We start from the raw sequence: 17,106 nt of genomic DNA, 5'->3' as shown, positions 1-17,106 counted from the left end.
GCTTTTTTCTATGTATGTGGTGCCGAGAAATGGAACCCAGGTCTTGGTGCATGCTAGGCAAGCACTCTACCACTAGGCCAAACTCCCGGCCCTTTTTTTTTTCTTTAGTTTGTTGGGGTACTGTATAGAGGGGTTACAGTTACATTTGCCAGATAGTAGGTGCATTATTTCTCACACAACGATACCCCTTTTCATGTTTTTGTCCCTATTTCCTTCCTCCAGCCCCCTCCCAATCATTTTCACCCCTTCTCTTTCCTATTCAAATAGAAATATACCAGATATTCAATATACCAGGTAACAAAGTCAGCTACTGTCACAATATGAGATTGACCAAAGGGCAACAAAAGAGAAGAGAAATAACAGTACATTAAGAACAACAATCACACAAGATAAAGCTCTTGTTTCCATATCCTAGAGATCCTTTCATTTAGTCTCATCCTATGTGACCTAGGTTTTAAGCTATTGTAATCCTCTGCTAGGAAAGTCCTAGATATGTACTAATTATTACAAATGAGGGAAACCATTGAGCCTATGTTCCTTTGGGTCTGGCTTACTTTACTTAAAATAATTTTTTTCCAAGCCTTTCCATTTCCTTACAAATAGGGTGATGTCATTCTTTCTGATGGCAGCATAGAATTTCATTGTGTATAAGTACCACATTTTCTTGATCCAATCATCTACTGAGGGGTATCTGGGTTGGTTCCATATATTTACTAAGGTAAATAGTGCTGCAATGAACATCATGCTAGTGGCTTTAGTATGTCCTTGTTTCTGGACTTTTAGGTAAATGCCAAGGAGTGGAATTGCTGGGTCATAGGGGAGCTCTATGTTTAGTCTTATGAGGAACTGCCACACTGTTTTTAATAGTGGTTGAATAAGTTTACACTCCCACCAATAGTGTAGTAGCAATCCCTCCTGGCTACATCCCTGACAGCATCTGTTATTAGATTTCTTGATCATGGCCATTCTTAACTGGAGTGAGGTGGAATCTCAGTGTTTTGATTTGCATTTCTTTTATGGCCAGGGATGTCGAACATTTCTTCATGTGTCTATAGGCCATTCTTATTTTTTTAAACAGAGAAGTCTCTGTTTAAGTCTTTTAATGGGATGGTTGTCTCTTTGAAGACTTGTTTTGGAGAGATTCAATTTTTTTAGCTGTAGATATATTTTAGATATGAGGCCTTTGTTGTATGGCTAATGAAGATCTTCTCCCACTCTGTGGGTAAAAGCCTCTTTCTTTTTTTTTATATACTCCATTTAATCCCTTTATTAAACCTCCACTTCACTCTTTAAATACAGTAAAATATCAAAGTTTTAATGAAAACCTAAGACCTTGTTATCTGGTACAGTGAAGGAATGCTTGCTTAGCATAACCAGACTCTGGGTTTAATTCCCAACAACAACAACAATAATATTAACATAACAAAATTAATTTTTACAACAGTGTTTTATATGCCCTAGTTCTATAGCCTACCTATTACATTTCAGATTTTTCAGAAGTCTCTGAATTCTAATTCTTTAATGTCTAGTATATACTCAAGAATTTTCAGGTAACATTTTGTGATATCCTCGTAAATTGAAATTTGATTGATAAGTAATAGAAAAGTTAACTCCTTACTTTGAAAAAATATATTTGGTCATTTAAAGAATGTGTTGAAACAAAAGCCATATAACGAATGATTGTTGTCCTTAATGTACTATGTTGTCTCTCATCTCCTTTGCTGTCCCTTGGGTATCTCATATTGTTACAGTATCTCACTTTGTTATCTTGATATATTGAATTTATTTGTATTCGGTTATTTGAAATTTGATAGGGAAGGGGGGAAAAAACCAAGATGGGGGGGGTTGGGGGGGAGGGTAATGGGTACCAAGACATGTGAAAGGGTATCAATGTATGTGAATTTTAATGCACCTTCTATCTGGCAAATATCATGTAACCCTTTTATTAATTACAATAAAAATTAAAAAAAAGAACAATTCCCAGGCCATAAATTCAAGGACTGGCAAAGGAAACCTAAAAAAAAAAAAGAGTAAAGTATTTCAAGCTCTATCATGCATATGACTTTGTCTAGTTAATTGCTGTGAGATAGTCTACTTAATTGTGAAATAAATTGTTATAAATAAATGATATGAATAAAATACTATAAATTGGTACACAATAAAATGCATTAACTCCAAGCTATATTGGAATGGTTTAGCAAAAAATATACACTGTAGTGAGAGAGGTTGTGTTAGAAAAGCCTATTTCTTAAGATCACTTTTCTAAGCCCTGCTAAACCTAGGCTTCCTGTCACATGTAGGCCATGGCGAAGACCCATGGACTCACAGCTGAATCATTAGGAACTCACAGCTGAACCCAGGAAACCTTTCCTTCCAAGAAGGCCTTTGAGGACATGTTCTGGCAGGTGTTTCCCGCAGCTGTAGGGCAAAGCTAGTTTTTCTGGAAAGGGTTGGACTACTTTCCCTGGTTCATATAAAATACTGGCATATTACTGAAAAGAGGTAGTTCACACTAAAGAAATGTCAGAGGAGACAAAGAAATTGGAGGAGACAAGAGAAAATTAGTTTGCAGTTTATTAGCAAATACCAAAGACTTCAGCAGAAATCACTTGTTCTAATGCTTCTCAGCCCCAGGGCTTCCACACTGCACAGTTCTAAGATCAACACTTACATCGGGGTCTATGAGCTAAAGTAGGAAGTTGCTGTTTGTACAGAATACAATGAATTCTTATGCAATAGGACTTTACTGGGACAAAAATCCTACGAAATCTATAATTTAATTCTACTTTCCTCCTAATAACTGACTAGTTTCTTTTTGTTCTGTTTTGCAGAGGAGAGAACCCAACTCCTGGCCCTGTACTGGCTATGCTAGTGCTCTTCCACTGAACTAAATCCCCAACCCCACAACTGACCAGTTTCTACCACAAGCAAACCAGTGCACAAAAAAACATTCTGAAGCACAAGCCAAAATTTCAAGAAGGATATTAGATACCATGTTTCCAAATATACACCATTTGAAATTACTTAGTGTGCAGAGGAAGATGCATTTATGATGAAGGTCGAATTAGAGTTAAATATATTACATAGCATATTTTTTCTTTCCCTTTGATCTAGTTATAATAATTCTTAGCATCTATTATACATCCAATGAGTGCCAGAAAAACATAAGAGACAATAAACTTGTACTGTACTTTTAGATAAATGTTGAAGTCATCTTTCTGCTTCAGGCTCTCAAGATAAAACACAGCAGCAGAGTAATTCAAGCAGTAGGTCTGGTGGCTCTGGCAGAGGCTTCCTCGGAAATACTGCAAGAAGAGGAAGAGAATCAGCAGAAGCTCACCTGAGATCCACCATGATCTTGAGGGAGCGATGGCTATGTAGGTATAAATTAACAGGTAAGTAAGCCCAGCAGCATGCATTCTTCAAAAAAGTACACTGTTCCTAGAATAAAATTAACCTCCCAGTAAATAGTCTCCTATCCTCTACCCTAAAGGAAAATTCTGTTTAAAGGATCATGATTTAATTAATCATTTTCTCTTCATTTTATGCTTTGTTGAGGATCATGAGATATGACTGGTGTACTAAGTAATTGCCTTTTATTTCATTGTTTATGCTAGTTGATTTTAAGCTTGTGTTGGCTGTGATTATAACAACAGTGTTTAACTTTCTATCAAATATTTCTCAAAAAGATTTTTAGGGGGCCGGGAGCTTGGCCTGGTGGTAGAATGCTTGCCTAGTATGTACGAACTCACATACTCGATTCCTTGGTACCACATACATAGAAAAAGCTAGAAGTGGTGCTGTGGCTCAAGTGGTAGAGTGCTAGCCTTGACAAATCTCAAGGACAGTATTCAGGCCTGAGTTCAAGCCCCAGGATTGGCAAAAAAACCCTACTATAAATATTCATGTTATATGTATACACACACACACACACACACACACACACGTATATGTATAGGTAAACTGAGCATATCACATGATATGTCACTGTTTCAGTTAAATATCTTTTTGGAAACTATGGTAATTCTCTCTTCAATATTTTTGAGTCATTATAAGCAATACTTTTTAAAGGATTTCATAATGTCTGTTATGGAACATCTATTGTTAAGACTATGTGGCTGTTTATTGATTAGTAGAACAATCCATGAGTCCTATTAAGGAATTTCCAATATTATCACAATGCAGTGGAGCAGAGAAGGAAGATACTTGCAGGAAACTTTGGAACTGCCAGAGCAGGGTAGTAATACAGTGAGTAGAGAAAGAAGACTGAGTACAAACAAAACACTCTATCTTTCTCTCTCTCTGAAACACACACACATACACACACACACAAAGTGACAGCAATAAAGCCACACAACAAAAATTTAGAAAAAATATAATTTTCACAGACTGTAGAGGATGACATATGAATGGAAAGTAATGTCAGGTATAGACAGAAGTAATTTGAAAGCATTTGGGAAGGATTTGTTTTGGAGGATGTGTGTTGCTGGCTGAGCTGAGCGGACGACTTGGAGGTGGAGGGAGCATCTTCTCAGGTACTGTGTGCCTCCTCCCACACAAGGAGGAAGAGGCCAATATTATGAGTTATTAGTGATTAGGGTTAGAAATCCACTTTCAATACTTATCTACCTAGCCAAATTATGTGACCTCCAAGCCTCAGTTTTCTTCTGAGTGACTCCCTCAGATGGTTGATGTTTAACTCCAAGGTATCCTATTCTTGCCATTGGTGAGTTTCTTGTGAGAAGCTGTAACAGAATATTTACTTTTCATCTACTTACCCTTCCTTAGGAGGAGAACAATGTACATGTTCCTCTGAAGGTAAGCGTGGCCATAATGACTTGCTCTGGCTAATGAAATCTGATCACATGCTACGTGTGCTTTCATCAGAAAGATAACTAGCCAGCATCAGGCAACAAATGCTAGTTTTTACTATAGCAGCTTGTGATGTTTCCTGTGGTGGCTGTTCTATCATGGGTCCCAAAGTTGGAACAGAGACAGATGGAAACTGAGCCTAAGCAAAATACAAACCAGCTGCAGAGATCTGAAGGTTATTTGTTACTATGGCACAATTGAATCTGACCTGACTGGTATAGAACCTTTAACATGTTGAAAAACATCATAAACCCTCTTTGCAAAGCTGTTATGTAGTACAGAGGATTCATATGCAGGTTACATTCTAGACCCTTAGTAAAGAATCTACTAATATCCCATTCTTTAGAAGACCATCTGTTTTGGTAGAAAGTTTGTATTTTGCCAGACTACAAAAAAAATGTAACTTAAAAACAAAATTGGGACATGGAGCGATATTTCAGTTAATTTCCCAACATTATATATTTTCTCATGTTTTCTAAGCTTTTTACATTGAAATCTTATTGGTGTAGCAAAACTCTTAATGTTTAGCACCATTTTTCCATGAACCATATTCTATTCCATTCCATTCCATTCCATGAATTGTATCCATATACAGTAATGATTCAAACTCCCACCCCAGCTTAGAAGATTATCTTGGTTGGTAGCTTAAAATATCTACATTCTTCTTTTCAGCACATAATCATCAGTTTCATTATTAGATGACTTTCTCCCCCACTAAAATGGTGATTAAGGGTAAGGGCCTGTATAAGGTTGTGTGTTGTGTGCAGGATGTCACCTCACACATTAAACTCAATAAATTTTCAATAAATCTCATTTTGTATTTTTAATGGAGAATAAGAATTAAAATCTTGCTGAGTAAGACTTGACAAGGGATTGGATTAAAGATCAAAGTACTAATGAGTAGGAAATCCAATTACTTACACAGGAACTAAGTAACTTTAATCAAGCCAGGACTATGATTATAGATTTTTCCTAATTTCTCCTCACGATACATACAGAGATATTATCAAGAGTGGTGATGGATCTAAGAGTTTGCTTATTTTTTTCTGAAAGATGGGCATTTTTGTTAGAACAATTGAACAGTGTAATGAATACTGAACTTTTGCCACGGATATTACTTTCTTTCTTTTTTTTTTTTTGCCAGTCCTGGGCTTAAGCTCAGGGCCTGAACACTGTCCTTGGATTTTTCTCAAGGCTAGAGCTCTACCACTTGAGCCTCAGCACCACTTCCGGCTTTTTCTAAGTATGTGGTACCAAGGAATCGAACCTGGGTCTTCGTGCATGCTAGGCAAGCACTCTACCACTAGGCCAAACTCCCGGCTGGATATTACTTTCAACATAGATTTGAAAGTGGCTTTTCTGTGCATGCAGATTTTTGCATTAATAAAATCCACAGGAGACATGCCAATAGGTAAACGGAATTTGCATGTCATTTTTGAAACCATTTATTAGCAAAGAAAGAGAGGGCTCTTTTCTGGGAATGGGATGGCAGAATGTTTCCAGGATCAACAAAGAAATTAAGAAGCTATAAACAACTGTCCTGGGAGATTGCTGAGTTCATTTCATGAAGCTGAGATCTTCCAGAAGTGTTTTACCTTTGTGAGCACAGGAATGAAATCCATCAATCGCGAAGTCTCAGAAGTGTCTACATAATCCTTGATGATGCTCATAAGACTGTTCACAAATCCAAAGCTTGTCTGGGGTCAGAGAGAAATAAAGCAAAACAAGAGTAGGTATACCTTTAGGGTAAGGAATTAAAACATGATGAAGCTGGTTATGGTGGTACATGACTGTAGTCTAAATAATTGGAAGGCTAAAGCAAGAGGATCCAGAGTTCAAGGCTAGACTGTTTTAGACAATAATACTTTGTCTCAAAATATCACAAAAAATTAGAAATAAAAGTATGATGAATCTTAAATATCATTCTTTCAGATGTTTTCTATTTTAAATTTGTCTTAGCAAAATTCAAAGATTTATTTCTTCATCTCTTCAATATATATGTATGATGTACGTTTTAAAAATGATTAAACATGGGCCGGGGAGTTTGGCCCAGTGGTAGAGTGCTTGTCTAGCGTGCATGAAGACCAGGTTTCGATTCCTCAGTACCACCTACATAAAAAAGCCAGATATGGTGCTGTAGCTCAAATGGCAGAGCTCTGGCCTTGAGAAAGCCCAAGGATAGTGCTCAGGCCCTGAGTTCAGTCCCCAGGACTGATGAACCATTATATAGGTTGTTGAGGATCCAGCCCAGGAATTTGCTCATGTTAGGTAAGGCTTACTAACAAACTGCAAACTGCATCCCCATCTCAGACAAATACATTTTTATTGCTGCCTTTCTTTCCTTCCTGTGGGAAGAAAGATGGTATTATTATGCATGAGAAAAGGATATTCACTTGAAATCAGCAGTTTATGAAAATGATGGGTGTAGATTTTAGGATTATGTCTACTTTCTTAATCAGTTATGGAAAATGAAAAAAATGAAGATTAACTGATATCCATAAACTGTTGGCAAAAAGACAATGTGTTAGAAATCCTTTTTATATAACTTCACTCCTGACCAGATTTGGAAATGGAATATAAAATAAGTTACATTGCATATTCTTATATTGAATACAAGTCATAGATAAGCACTGAGCACAAATATTCATGTTTGTCTGGTGAATTTTAATATATGATTCTACTTTGGCTTACCTGAGTTAACTCCTCCAGGTTTGCAAACAGCCTCCACAAATCCACATCCAGGAGATAGTCATGAATTTGCAGATATTTTAGTGTGCTCATAAAGATCTTTAAAACATAAGTGCACATTATTTTCTATTTTTAAATTTTGAAGAACATCATACCTAGACTCCTTGGTATTACTATAGAATGTAGAAACAAGTATTCCCAAGGTTTGAGATTTTAATACAAATCATAGCCTTTAAGTTTCATAGAATGTATTGGAGATGTGCCCTTCCATATAAAGTTCTTCCTGAAATGAGTCCGTACATATTTCTGTTAAATAGAATCTGTCTAAATGGCTTTCTGTACTTTATATTGCTAAAGAAATCTCAAAGGTTCCCTTCTTGCTGACAACACTTAATTCACTCCTCATGATATGTTCTCATTTATTCCTTCCTTTATAAAAGCCCAAATGTCCATAACTTTCAAGGAGTTAAAAATAGAGAATGACTAGTAAGTAGTAATATGAGTCAATTCGGATAAATGTGTTAAGTATTAATGAGAACATTAAGAAAATCTTGAGTTATTATTTCTTTTCTTTTCTTTTTTGGTCAGTCATGGGGCTTGAACTCTGGGCCTGGGCGCTGTCCCTGAGCTCTTTGGCTCAAGGTAACCACCCTACCCCTTGAATCACGGCCCCACTTCCCATTTTCTAGTGCTTAATTGTAGATAAGAGTCTCATGTTTTTTTAGTGCCCGAGCTGGCTTTGAACCATGATCCTCAGATCTGAACCTCCTGAGTAGCCAGGATTACAGGTATGAGCCATCATGCCTGGCTAAGAAAATAAATTTTGTCCTTGGTTTTGAGCCCCTTGATTGAAAATCTTCTCTTCCCTGTGGCTTTACCATCACATGGTCATTAGCATTCTGCACTTGTTAAGCTACTTTTCTGTTACTTGGTCTTCTTTTTTCCCCATATATTTTTTATTGTAATTAATAGAAGGGTTACATTATATTCACCAGATGGAAGGTGCATTGCTTCACAAACATTGATACCCTTTCTCATGTCTTGGTCCCCATTTCCCTCCTTCCACAACCACCCCTCATCTTGTTTCCCCCTTCCCTATCCTATTTCAAATAACCAAATAAGCATATGTATACTGTATACCGTAACAATATGATATAACCAAGGGACAGCAAAAGAGATGAGAGATAACATAGTACATTAAGGGCAACAATCACTCATTATATGGCTTTTGTTTCTATATCCTGGAGGTCCTTTCATTTAGCGTCATACTATATGGCCTTATGTATCTAGGTTTGTTCTATTGTAAATCTCTGCTAGGAGAGCCCAAGATTTCTACTGATTATGACAAGTGAGGGAAACCATTGAATCTATGATGCGGCCAGGAGGGATCACTACTACACTGTTGGTGGAAGTGCAAACTCGTTCAATCACTATGGAAAGCAGTATGGTGGTTCCTCAAAAGACTAAACATAGAACTCCCCTATGACCCAGCAATTCCACTACTTGGCATTTACCCAGTCGTCCAGAAGCAAGGACATACTAAATCCACTAGCACAATGATGTTCATTGCAGCACTATTTACCATAGCAAAGATATGGAACCAACCCAGATGCCCGTCAGTTGATGAGTGGATCAACAAAATGAGGTATTTATACACAATGGAATTCTATGCTGCTGTCAGAAAGAACTTCATCGCTCCATTTCTAAGGAAATGGAAAGACTCAGAAAAAATCGTATTAAGTGAAGTAAGCCAGACTCAAAGGAACATAGGCTCAATGCTACTTGGTCTTCTAAGCTACTTTTCTGTTACTTGTTTTCCTAAGCATCCTGAGATACATACTCTAAATTTCAGCTTCAGCAGAATGTCTTTGTGGTTTAAATTTTTGCTAAATAAGGTACTCAGTTTGATAACTGACCATAAATTTTATGAAAAATATTTAAATTTGCATAGTACTTAATAGAGTTCAAACAAAATGAGTTTGAACGCACAATAACTGAATAAGATAGTCGGAGATGACTTTGCCATGCTCTTTAGAACCTAGTTCAGAGATTGTCATACTACAGTCTATAGGCTATATATAACTCATTGCTGCCACCTGTCTTACTGTGCATAGTCATGTACATCCCTCTAAATATTATGTGTACCTGTTTTTATACTGCAGTGAAGACCATCTGGTCTGCAAGCTTAAAATAGTTACTGTTTGAATTTCTGTGATTTATTTTCTCCTCAATCCATGGTTTGGAAACAATCCACAGTGCTTCAGTGTTGGCAAAAGCTGATTAGACCATACAAGCTCTACACTTGTGAATGAGTTAGAATTAGTTATATTTGAGCAACTTTATTACCTTAAAAGTGGGCTTTTTAGGAATGTGAGAGTAATTTATTTTGTACTCTTTGTGATTTCTCTCATCATATGATACTTTCTGCCACATTATGATAATGCAAAAAAGCATTCACCAGATACAACCCTGCCACGCTAGCCTCCAGAACCATAAGTCAAATAAATCTTCTTTTTTTTTTTTCCAGTCCTGGGCTTGAACTCAGAGCCTGAGCACTGTCCGTGGACTTTCTCAAGGCTAGAGCTCCACCACTTGAGCTCAGCACCACTTCTAGCTTTTTTCTATGCATGTGGTACTGAGAGCCACATACTTGGCCACAAACTCAGGAGTTTGGGCCAAACCTCTGGCCCAAATCTTTTCTTTACAAATTACAGCAACACAAAACAAACTTAAGATATATACCTTTACAAAATATGTTTATAGGGGCCAGGAGTGTGACCAAGGGTAGAGTGCTCACCTAGCATGCATGATGCCCTGGGTTCAATTCCTTGGTACCACATTCACAGAAAAGCCATAACTGGTACTGTGGCTTATGTGGTAGAATGCTAGCCTTGAGCAAGATCAAGGACAGTACCCAGACTCTGAATTCAAGCCTCAGGAGTGGCAATAAAACCTCCTATTTATAAAAGCCTGGTTTAAAAGTAGAATAGTCACATTGAAGTCAGAGATTCACTGATTGAACTCAGTTTTCTCAAAGCAGTGCTTTCTAGATATGAAGACAAGAATTCAAAAATGCTATGGGCAGAGACATTATTGGGGAACACATAGACCATTCTTCTCTGTGGTTTCCATTCCCTTATTTCCTCTGTGATTCTTCTATAAGGAACTGTATCCTTGGATCTTCCCTAGAATAGGGTTGTACCACTGTACAACCATCATAAAGGAAATCATGAATACACCACATGGTCTGACTGTGTTGTGTTTTATGTGGATATAGCCCCAGAAATCTGCACCTGTGACCTTGCAGCTGATATAACACTTTGACCTGGCATTGTTTCTGAGGGAGCAAAAACTCCAGAAGAGGATATCCTCTCAAGCTGGGCCAGGCTGCCTTGAGGGTGACAGAAAACTGTCTCACCTAGGACTGTGAATGCTGGTGAGAAGGGGGCAAAAGAGATGTCCATGACCATTAGCAAGCTAGGACAGTATACTAGGAGAGAAGATCTCATCAGATCCTAAAAGGCTATGTTTAAGAAAAGAGTTGAAGGATAACGATTAATAGTTAACTACAAATAAGCAATAAATGAAATTTTCTTCAAGACCTGCTGAAAAGAAAGAAATTTCCTAAAGAACCAAATTAATATTTCCCAGATAATATAGAAATTGAAGCCAGCATTACCATCTTAAGAACTAGCAAATGGTCCAAGAAATAAGTGCATTCACTCGTGAAAAGTTCCCATACAGCCTCTTGCTGCTTTGTCAAGTCTAATTGATTGTCAGAGATTTTTTGATGTGTTTCCATGACTTCACTCCAGGCCTTATCCTATACATAGGGAGAAAATGAGAGAGCAAAACAGTTGCTACATCATTGAGTGGACCTGTCCTCTGTTGCCTTCAATCCACATTTCAGCAAGGAATCCTTACGCAGGTACTGTGTCCCCATTGATAGTGGCTCTTCCAACTACCCAAACCACAGCTTCTCCTTGAGGCTCAGGGACACCAGTTCCTCTCAATACAAAGTATGTGAATTTAGCACAAAAATAAATTCGTGGCCGGGAGTTTGGCCCAGTGCTTGCCTAGCATGCACAAAGACCGGGGTTTGATTCCTTGGTACCACATATATAGAAAAAAAGCCAGAAGTGGTGCAGAGGCTCAAGTGGTAAAACTCTAGCCTTGAAAAATTCCAAGGACAGTGCTCAGGCCCTGAGATTAAGCCCAGATTTGGCAAAAAAATTAAAAAAGTAAATTCAAATTGATATTGTTTTGAAGTATACTTGAGACTTTCATTTCCAGCTTGTTTTAAGCTCCAAAGAACTCAAATCTAGAACTGGGTAGTCTTGATTCCAAGTTCCACTGGCAAAAGCTTGTAGATCATGACTATAACAGTTTCAGAACTCTAAGAGACTGAAAAAGTGTCTTATTCAAAAGCACTCACAAGAATTCTATACTACCGTCAGAAAGAACAACATTGCCCCACTTGTAAAGAAATGAAAAGACTTAGAAAGAAAAAAATCCTATTAAGTGAAGTAAGTCAGACTCAAAGGAACATAGGCTCAATGGTTTCCCTCATTTGTCATAATAGGTAGAAACCTTGGGCTTTCTTAGCAGAGATTTACAATAGAGCAAAACCTAGATAACATAAGGCCATATAGTATGATGCTAAATGAAAGGACCTCCAGGATATTGAAACAAAAGCCATATAATGAATGATTGTTGTCCTTAATGTACTATGTTATCTCTCAGCTCTTTTGCTGTCCCTTGATTTTTCTCATATTGTTACAGAATTTCACCTTATTATCTGACATATTATATATATGTTTATCTGGTTATTTGAAATAGGGTAGGGAAGGGGGGGAAACAAGATGAGGGGTAGGTGTGGGGGGAGGGAAATGGGGACCAAGCATGAGAAAGGGTATCAATGTTTGTGAAGTAATGCACCTTTTATCTGGTAAATATAATGTAACCTTTCTATTAATTACACTAAAAATTATATAAAAAACCCATAAGCAATATGTTTCTAAAATGAGGGAAAGCCTTAGGGAGGTGAATGGTAGTAATAACTATAGTTATTTCTCCTTTCATAATGGAGAGGGATGTGTGCTGAGAAGGTCTCCTTCAGCCACCATGGTGGTTGTGAGAACATCTTGTGATAAACAAAATGGCAGGGCTATCACTAGGTCATCTTATGAGACTATGAATATGGTTCATTATTGCAGAAATGAAATGGTTTTGGGTTTTTTTTTTGCCAGTCCTGGGCTTGAGCTCAGGGCTCTGAACTCTGTCCTTGAACTTTCTCAAGGCCAGAGCTTTACCACTTGAGCCTCAGCACCACTTCTGGCTTTTTTCTATGTATGTGGTACCGAGAAATCAAACCCGGGTATTTGTGCATGCTAGGTAAGCACTCTACTACTAGGCCAAACTCCCTGCCCCATGAAATGTTTTTAACTGTGACTTTTAAATTTCCTGTCTATTAATTATATAAAAGAGTTTCACTGTAATAGATATGGCAATTGACTGTGGTAACATTTCTGCAGGGCTTCGTGGCTTGTCATCTATTACCTGTTTCAGGAGAAATAACTTCCTCCTAGGTCCAGTATTTTCCCCAGGCCTGAGGTCCTTCCCTGAACCTGGCTGTTAGGTTATTATGAACAAGGCAATAATCTGATGACTTAAAATAATGACAGAAAAATAGAGGAAGAAAAGAAAAGGGAAATATATTCCACATAGCAAATAATTCAAGACAAACCTTAAGACTGTAGAATTCGTAGTCTTTGAAGTCTGTAATCCTCACAGAGGACAGGCAGCTTTCCAGGTTGGACATGTGTTTGTGTTTGTCTTTGCTCTGCTTAACGATGGCAAGAACATAGGATTTTCAAGCATGAATTCTTTAATGACATGGTTTTAGTAGCTTCTGTCTCTCCTGTTGTCTCTCTCATATTCATGAAAACACACCTAACCAACACTTTAAATAGCAACAGCTTCAAGGCCATTTCTGAGTCATAGTCTGACCTGCCAAGGCCACAGAATATCAGAGCTGAAGGCTCAAGAGATTGTCTAGTTTAAACCTTTCATTACACTAAAGGGGAAAAAAGTATAATGGTCATACAGCAAATACATCTAGCTCTACCCTGCGGAGTAACATATTTTCTTCCAAGTTTGAATTTTTGCAAACTGTGGACATCAGCATGAGAAAGTACTAAGGCTGTAAAAATTTAACCCCACATGTAGCAGACATTTAAATAAAGTCCATAGCATTAAGTAGGCTTGTCCAACCAACAATTCTCTACCAAAGAATAATAGAACATGGAGAAGTCTAGTTTCTTAAAATGGAACTACTCACTTTGTTTTGGTATTATAGTCTCTCTTCTTAATAATATTTGTTTTAAAAAATCTGATTACAAAAAGCTGGTTGCTGGTGTGGTGGTTCATGCCTATAATCCTGGCTACCCAGGAGACTGAGATCTGAAGATTGAGGTTCAAAGCCGGTTCAGGCAGGAAAGTCCATGATACTCTTATCTCCAATTAACCACACACACACACACACACACACACACACACACACACACACACACACACACACTGGAAGTGGAGCTATGGCTCAAATTAGAGCACTAGCCTTGAGCATAAAAGCTCAGGGACAGTGCCCATGCCCATAGTTCTAACTGTGGGAATGGAAAGAAAAGTATGCCTTCAAAGGCACAATATATACAATTACTGTAGAAAACCTGGGAAACAAAGAAATATAATAACAAAATTAAATCCATTCATAGTCCTCACCTTCAGATAACCATCAAACACATTCTAATATTTATAATATTTTAAGTTGTATTTATCTACACATCTGTTTTAAGTTTCTTCCCTCCTCCTCTTCCTCCTTCTTCCATTGTTCTCTTAGACAATACTGAGGAGTGAATTCAGTGTCCTGAGCTTGATAGGCAAGCATTTTACCATTTCATCCATACCGCCATCCACCTTTGCCTTCCTTATTTTTGAGTCAGGGTCTTACTGTATGTCCAAGCCATCCTAGGCTGAGATCTTCCTATGCTTGCTTCCCCTTGTTTTTCCCTTATGTTTACTATATGGCTGAGATAAGATCCACATGCCACCGTGCTCAGCTATGCTCGGGAGGTCCTGAAACTGCAATTCCTTGATCTCCAACCTCCCAAGTGATAGGGATTGCAGGCTTAAGCCATGGCATCTTGTTTATAATTCTTGGTAAACAATATATCGTGAACATTGTTTGGTTCATTCAGTATTCTGTTGCAACATAGAACGCTGCCACTTAAAGAGTTCATGTTACCAACCAAATCAGGAAGAAGCTATCAAATAAGAGAGTAGAAGACTTTCCGACATCAATGTGGCCGCATTTCACTGGAATATTCTGTTGGTAAGTTACTCAGTATTATGCCAACAGCAAAAGATCCAGTCTGAGTATTTTGTGGCAAGGGGATCCTGTAAGTTGGATAAGAGACCCTGTAACAGCTTTGAAACAGTGCTGAGGGTCCCTGGGTGGGTTTCTCTGGCTTGGCTGCAGCACTGAAAGGTGAAACCTCTTGTTGACTCTTGAGACTTTATGGTCGCAAAGGAATCTTGGAGCCATTTAGGAACCTCCCACAGCACTTGGGACACATGCCTTTTGTTGATGTCTGAAACCATAGTTACTGTATGTTGTGGCAATTAAAAATAAAAACCAGCCAGTTAGGAAAGAAAGAAGCTAAGACAATGGCACTGTTGGAATTGCAGGAAAGTGGGTAGGTGCCAGCTTCATACTTTAAAGGGCACTCAATGTGGCTACCATGGGGGTTGACTAAGTTCCTGCTCAAAAAATTCTGAGGAAGGTGCCCTTCCCTTAAGACTGCTCCTATTTAGTGGGAGCTCTGCTTATCTTGTTCTTCCACAAGAACATTTTATTTGTTTAAAAAATATCTTGGTGTTTTATTAAAAATAAATTGGGAGGATGTTCCCAGGAGAAGGGAGGAGATAGTCTCCCAGTGGTCATATTAATATATCACAGTTCTGTCTAGTGCCTGTTGCTGGCAGGTACCTGCAGGATATTGGGGAGGATAGAGTGCATGAAGAAAGGTGAGAAGCCAAGATTGACTCTTTGGGTTCTCAAATTTAATACTTTACAGGCAAGTAGTAGGGTAGAAGACATAGGTGATGAAGAATTGGAGTGACTGAAGGATAAGACTGACTGTACATTTTGGAGTGGCTGAGAAAGAGATGGCATTGTGTAGATGAGGACAGTGAGGACAGGAAAGACATTTGAGAGTTACAGTGTTAGAAAAGAGGGAGTAGAATCCAGTTCTGACTGTGGGGAATCCTCTTCCTCTCACCCCACTACAGTTGGAAGGATAGTGCAATGTTGGAACTAGCTAGCAACATCCCTCTTCTACAATTAATAAGCTGTGTAATCTCAGGCAGAGTATTCAGAATCTCTAGACCCAGTAACCCAATTGAGTTTAATAGTATCATTTACCTTATTAGGTTGCTGTGAGACAACATAAGTTCATGTACATAAACTATAAGATATATGAACAATGATATATGTAATCAGAAGCAGTGCCTGGTAACATGGTAACATTACATATGTGTGTATATATAAAACAATGTTACTAAGAAAATATATATTATAGAAAGAGAGGGAACTTCTACCTTTATAAATGATAATCCCCATAAGTTGTGATACATTTTCCAAGTACAGAATTTTATTTTTTTCTTTCTTCTCTCTCTCCTTTTCTTTCCAACCATAAATAACAGTAATATGGGTACTGGTGGCTTATGCCTATGATCCTAGCTACTGAGGAGGCTGAGATCTGAGGATCGTGGTTTAAAAGTAGCCCAGGCACAAAAGTTCATGGTATTCTCTCTTATCTCCAATTAACCTCAGAAAACTGGAAGTGACACTGTGGCTCAAAAGTGGCAGAGTGCTAGTTTTGAACTGAAAAGCTCAGGGATAGCATCCAGGCCCAGAGTTCAAGCCCCATGACAAGAAGAAAAAGAAGCAGCAGCAGCAGCAGCAGCAGCAGCAGCAGCGGAGGAGGAGGAGGAGGAGGAGGAGGAGGAGGAGGAGGAAGAGGAAGAACAAGAACAAGAAGAAGAAGAAGGAGAAGAAGAAGAAGAAGAACAAGGAGGAGGAGGAGGAGGAGGAGGAGGAGGAAGTTATTGGTGAAAAAAGAAAATGCTGTAATAGGCTGGGAAAGTGCACCATAATTTATAGGTGTACAATACTGTGCGTGATTTCTATAAAGATTATAATTTATATAGATAGGAGATGTTCAATAAATAAGGCTAAGAGGAAGAAGTAAGGAGATAGACAGTGACTTCATGAGCAAACCAGATATGTCCTTTTAAAACTGGAGCTTCAAGTTCATTTTTCTTCATTGTCGGCCTATGCATTTTTTCTGATTTACTTGTGTGTCTATAAGTTGCACAATTGTGACTACCCAACCACAGATCAAAGATTTTTTTTGCAAGTCCTGGGGCTTGAACTCAGGGCCTGAACATTGTCCTTGGATTTTTTCTTAAGGCTAGAGCTCTACCCCT

The 17,106-nt window shown here is 38.1% G+C and overlaps 1 protein-coding gene across 1 annotated transcript in view; it reads right to left on the bottom strand.

The window, feature by feature from the left end:
* Positions 1–17,106, bottom strand: part of Plekhg7 (pleckstrin homology and RhoGEF domain containing G7) — a 45,896-nt gene that overhangs the window by 14,580 nt on the left and 14,210 nt on the right. The window contains exons 5-9 of the mRNA XM_090328380.1: positions 13,307–13,405; positions 11,240–11,383; positions 7,564–7,659; positions 6,468–6,569; positions 3,192–3,305 (exon numbers count right to left, since the gene is read on the bottom strand). Coding sequence (XP_090184506.1) covers positions 3,192–3,305; positions 6,468–6,569; positions 7,564–7,659; positions 11,240–11,383; positions 13,307–13,405 — 555 coding nt within the window. The remainder of the gene's footprint in view (positions 1–3,191; positions 3,306–6,467; positions 6,570–7,563; positions 7,660–11,239; positions 11,384–13,306; positions 13,406–17,106) is intronic.

Source organism: Megascapheus bottae, chromosome 2 (genome assembly GCF_031878675.1).
Source record: "Megascapheus bottae isolate mThoBot1 chromosome 2, mThoBot2.hap1, whole genome shotgun sequence".
NCBI lineage: Eukaryota > Metazoa > Chordata > Mammalia > Rodentia > Geomyidae > Megascapheus > Megascapheus bottae.
Note: the sequence above shows the minus strand (reverse complement) of the source record. Positions and strands in the feature narration are given on the sequence as shown.